Source organism: Lepisma saccharinum, chromosome 20 (genome assembly GCF_977018435.1).
Source record: "Lepisma saccharinum chromosome 20, izLepSacc3.1, whole genome shotgun sequence".
In the NCBI taxonomy this organism is placed as follows: Eukaryota; Metazoa; Arthropoda; class Insecta; order Zygentoma; family Lepismatidae; genus Lepisma; species Lepisma saccharinum.
The window spans coordinates 4,677,142-4,682,963 of NC_139248.1; the positions used below are offsets into that span (position 1 = coordinate 4,677,142).

General features: G+C 38.8%; 1 protein-coding gene across 1 annotated transcript in view; it reads left to right on the forward strand.

Moving 5' to 3' along the window:
* LOC146003513 (sialin-like) overlaps positions 1-5,595 on the forward strand; it is a 45,368-nt gene extending 39,773 nt beyond the window's left edge. Inside the window, exons 8-10 of the mRNA XM_083141800.1 lie at positions 2,498-2,653; positions 3,871-3,956; positions 5,320-5,595. Of these exons, the coding sequence (XP_082997926.1) occupies positions 2,498-2,653; positions 3,871-3,956; positions 5,320-5,475 (398 nt within the window). The 3' untranslated portion in view covers positions 5,476-5,595. The remainder of the gene's footprint in view (positions 1-2,497; positions 2,654-3,870; positions 3,957-5,319) is intronic.
* Positions 5,596-5,822: the final 227 nt, after the last annotated feature.

A 5,822-nucleotide genomic window follows, 5' to 3' on the forward strand; every position in this document is an offset into this window, starting at 1 on the left:
ACTTGGAAAATTACGATATGGCGCATTCGCTCACCACTGTTGCCAGCCATAAATCTCTCTCTCTCTTCATCTTACAGCAAAGTTGGCATCTCTATTTTTTTTTAGTTGTAAGTAAATTGCCAACACACTCTAGTTAATAATGCTACATATTATACGCACACACGCACACACATACTATATTACCATCCACCCATCTCTCTCTCTTTTACGGCAGTGCGTGTTTGTTGCCGGCTCTTCTTGTTTAGTGTGTGTAGGTTGGCAAAAATTGCTTTATACACTGTAAGGCAAGCCTCAAGCAAAGTTGCCAGCTCCTTGCTTGAGGCTAGGTTAGACCAAGAAAAAAAAAGCTGTAGGTAGGTGTTGGCAGCTGTCGGTTGTTTAACTCTTCCCTCTCTCTCTCTCCTCTCTTTTTTTTTTTTGTAAAAGGCCATGGCAAAAGTACCAGTAGGTTGGCAACCTTGTTTTATGCACTGTAAGGCAAGTCTTAAGTAAGGTTGCCAGCTCCTTGCTTTAGGTTAGGTTAGACCTGGTTAGGTTAGGTTAGGTTAGGTTAGGGTGGGTTAGGTTAGGTTAGGTTAGGTTAGGTTAGGTTAGGTTAGGTTAGGTTAGGTTAGGGTGGGTTAGGTTAGGTTAGGTTAGGTTAGGTTAGGTTAGGGTGGGTGTTGGTAGCTGTCGGTTGTTTAACTCTTCCCTCTCTCTCTCTCCTCTCTTTTTTTTGTAAAAGGCCATGGCAAAAGCACCAGTAGGTTGGCAACCTTGCTTTATGCACTGTAAGGCAAGTCTTAAGTAAAATTGCCAGCTCCTTGCTTTAGGTTAGGTTAGACAAAAAAAAAACCTTGGTGATTTTTTTCGAGTAAAATGTTGGCAACACTGCGAGAAAATGGAGCTCATGCCTTACAAGAAAAAAACATTAAGGCGATTTTTATTTGATGACGTTGAACCCGTGCAGTGTTACCACCCATCCATCTCTCTCTCTTTTACGGCAGTGCCGGCTCTCCTTGCCCAGTATATGTAGGTTGGCAAAAATTGCTTTATGCACTGTAAAACAAACCTCAAGCAAAGTTGCCAGCTCCTTGCTTTAGGTTAGGTTAGACAAAAAAAGCTGTAGGTAGGCTGTCGGTTGTTTAACTCTTCCCTCTCTCTCTCCCCTCTCTCTTTTTTTTTGTAAAAGGCTATGGCAAAAATACCAGTAGGTTGGCAACCTTGTTTTATGCACTGTAAAACAAGCCTCAAGCAAGATTGCCAGCTCCTTGCTTTAGGCTAGGTTAGACGAAAAACCTTGGTGATTTTTTCGAGTAAGATGTTGGTAACACTACGAGAAAATAGGGCTTATGCCTTACAAGAGCAAACCATCAAGGCGAGCCCCACCGAGCTTTACTTTCGGGTGTAGTGTTGGCAACACTGCGAGAAAAAGGTTGCCAGCTCCTTGTTTTAGGTTAGGTTAGACCAAAAACTTTGGTGATTTTTTCGGGTAAGAGTTGGCAACACTGCGCCTTACGAGAGAAATCCATTAAGGCGATCGAGCCTCACCGAGCCTCACCGAGCCTCAAAAGAAGATTCAGTACTCTCTATTTGCCCCTACTTTTCCCCATGTGACTCCCATATCTTCGGCCCCTTAAAACAATCACTGAAAGGTCTACGATTCACCTGTGACAAGGGAGTGCAGAACACCGTGGAAAACTGGATCCGTAAGCAACCCAGGAGTTTCTACACTGAACCCATCCACTCCCTTCCTACGCACTGGGATCAGTGCATCAATTTCAACGGCAATTATGTGTAGGTATCATGTTACACATTAACTGTAAGAGAAATAAGAAAGAAGATAATGGACAGAGAAAAAAGATAAAAGAATAAAGAATGCTTGAATGAATTGGAGGAATGTTTCCTTACTTTAAACGAGTGCGATCGTTACCGTCCCTACAAGCAAGGATGTATATAGGGAAAGGGTCCAGGGGGCCAGGATCCCTCCGAAAGAATTAGCGAGTGCATAAATTAAATGATGAAAATGCACGTGTTTAGCATTTGTTGTGTAATCGATGATTATTTATTTGCTTTGAACTTGGAGGGCAAGGAAGATTATACTTTGAAGGACATACTACTATTAATTATAATATGCATTAAATATTAATCAGAAACTTTACTTTTCTTTAACTGAATATAACATCCATTTTTGTTATTCAATATATATTCAATTCTTTATCTATTTTGCATTAATATACCTTCTATGTTTTTATACAAATTTTCGTGATCTTGAATACACATAAGGTAGATAATGAATACATGCTGTTATATCTCTATCATTATACCTTCTATTTACCTATTTATGCAATAATAACAATATATTAATTAATTTAATACTTTTTTAATATTTTAATTTAAATATTATTATTACCTATTATTATTATCATTTTTTTTTCTGAAACATTGGTTCGGACCCCCTCCGAAATATATTTCTAGATACGTGCCTGCCTGCCTGATCTTCATTTTCGTTTCACAGCACATCACCTACCAGCAGTTTGCCTTCTCATTTTTGCCTTTATCGGATGCAACACCACCGCGTCTGTAGCCATGCTGTCAACGTCTTTTGCATTTAACGGCGCATTAACTTCTGGCCATGTCCAAGCGTATCTAGACATGGCACCTAATTTTGCAGGTATGGTACATTCTGGGAAAGGTTCGGATAATTATGTAATTACATTTTCTTTTCTTGTTAACATTTGCAGATCAAACCAGTGAAATCTTGACATTTCATGCCAAATAGAGCCTAAAACGTGTATTTTAACTTGATTTGATTTTTTGTGATTTAGCGTCGCTTTTCTTCCACTTTCGGGTAATCGTGACGATGAGGATGAGCGATGAAATGCTGCACAGAGGGTACCAATTTCCAGGCCGGGATTCGAACTCGACTCGGGACACAGTGTCGTAGCGCACTGTGATAACCACTCCGCCACGGAGATTACCAGAGTGCATTTTGAAGTACATACATGGGTTATATTTATATAGTCTATTTGAGTCATAAGAATGTACGCATGTGTGTGATTGTGTGTGTGTGTGTGTGTGTGTGTGAGAGAGAGAGAGAGAGATAGAGAGAGAGAGAGAGAGAGAGAGAGAAAGAGCAGGGGGATTTATAAAATTTTAAGTCTCTAGACTACCCTTTGTAATGGGTCCTACAGATATTATTATTATTATTATTATTATTATTATTATTATTATTATTATTAACAGTGTTTTGTTTCCATGGTACTTCACTTATTTTAATTGCATGCTCTGTATTAATAACACTTGTAAACTTTCAAACTTAAAATTTTTATATCATTATTTATTGGCCACGAATGGGAGAGGAAAGAAGAGTTTAGCCTATAGGATTATTGTTGGAAACCTGATGGTAGGAAGGCCAAGACGAAGATTGAGGGATAACGTTGAGATGGACCTAATGGAAATCGGTAAGGATGGAAAAGATTGGATTGATCTTGCCCAGGATATGGGACAGATGGAAGGCTTGTGTTGCTTCAGCCATAAACATTCGGGTTTAAAAAGGCTAGAGAGTTAGTTAGTGTAAACTTTAAAATATAAACACATCCGATTAAAAATTATTCGTTAAGCTTCGATAAAACAACACACTTAGATTTAACAAGAGAACACTCGCCTAAACCCTTCTGGTTTTCATGGCAGCCAACTGATGAATGAGAAAAGTCAATTCGTGTTGTTTTATTTTGATATTATCACAATATTGTCTTTGTCACTTATTACTTCAGCGTCTCATATTTGTACAGCCTACCTGAACTTGCAGCCCCTAGGCCGTAGCCTAGTGTCAAATACCCCCCTGAGAGAGAGAGATACAGTTAAATTCAGCAAGTTTTCTTTCTACAGGAACTCTTGGTGGGTTTCGCAATGGACTTTGCGCAGTGACTGGAGTATTGTCTCCTGCTGTTGTTGGAGCTATCCTAGATAAAGATGTAAGTATAGCTACAAGAAGGAAAATATACAAAATCATAGCGGTGTATATATAATAATGGGCAGTGGCGTGCCCAGGATTTTGGAAAGGGGTAGTTATGTATACTTTTTTGGGGAGTCAGCCCTCATTTTGTCATCGTTCCCTGCCTTTAACATTGCTTTATTAAGAATACTGGACCGGAGGGCACGCCACTGATAATGGAAGGAGTTCAACTCTTTCAGCGAGGCCAAAAGTAGGTGCACCGTATTTTTTTAAGCTAAATGTCAATATTTGAGAAGAACCATAATATGAATTTAAATATTATGAATAATAATAATAAAAAAACATTATTTATTACTTTAATATCATTATTACAAAATTCTCGCACACACAGACAGTTCTTTCATAACGTTGCGACCCCTCTTCTCAAAATCAACAGCACCCTCCTCAAGTACTGGTTGCAAACTATAAAGATTTTTCACTAAAGCCCGCATCACACGGAACTGGATTTCCAATAGGTATGGCTATCAATTTGCTAGTTTTCGCCTCACACGATACTTATCAGCGTACTTGTCGATAGACTTTTGTTCCCATACGAGGGAAGTTGTAATGGCGGCCGCTTGAGATGTAAACATTAACAATGTATCACTTCACATTTTTAAAAGCCGGTAACTATTCAACCGAGAGGAATAACGTTTCGTATAAAACGTTATTAGGTACAAAACAATGGCGCTGTTTAAATACATACTTTACAACGTTTGCTGTACACGTATGGAAGAATATTTTAGTTGCTTCAAATGTAAACACCGTGCACTCAGCATACATGGTGTAACTCAACGTGCCTTTCATGCTGTATACGTTATACATTGTTGGAGTAACACTCGGAAACCACAGACAAAAACGCTCCTTTGCACACTCACAGATTATCTTCACATGGCGAAACTTTGCTCTGATTGGCTGTTCCACAGAATCCAGTCGAGGAAAGCAAGTAGCAATTAGAACATGTCCTATTCCTCCAAACCAGTCAAGCAGTCAGCCAGGCGGCCATGATAGCTACCTAGAAAGTTAGTTCAGCGCCAACTAGGGCATTCCTACTAGAAATCCAGTTCCGTGTGATAGGGGCTTAAGAAGCTAGTAATAGGTTAATTTAGTTAGATACTCTGCGTTGACGTAAATTCCAGCTTAGATCAACAATTTTTCACTCCTTCATTATAATGAAATGATATTAATCACTTACAGAGCGTAGGCCTATGTTTAATATTCTTGAAGATTAAACTTTTCGCACCAGGATTAATCGAATTAGCTATAATAAGTCATCCATAATATAATATTGTATGATATGTATAATACAGGAACATCATGCAATCAAATTCTCTCTTTTTTAGCCGAGCGTCTATGGTTGGAGAATTGTGTTTTGTTTATCTGCCGCTATCTATGCCAGCGCTAGTGTTCCCTACCTTGTGTTGTTCACGGCAAAGATTAAGAAATGGAATCAAGGGAAACCAGAAGAAGAGAAGATGAATCGAAGTGACGAGATGTAAATTAAAACTGATAAATATCAGGACGTTTACTAGCAGGGCTGGAATAATTCTATCTTCTACAATGACAATGTTGTGTTGGTGGAAGAATTCTGTTCTAAGAACACTACTGGAGTTTCAGTTAGGCTTTAAAGAATAAATAAATATTGTTTCATATTTTAGTTTACATTTCAGAACATTTATGCTAAGGTAGAGAGAGTTACAGTAGCTCGAGATCTTTCTTCGTCCAGTTTCGTTATGTTTTCCCCGGATCCAATGCGCGAATCAAGGGGGGGATGCCAGGGACCCCTCCCCCCACAAAATTATACCTGGGAAAAGATAATTATTTTATCCTTTCCAGGGATGTTTTA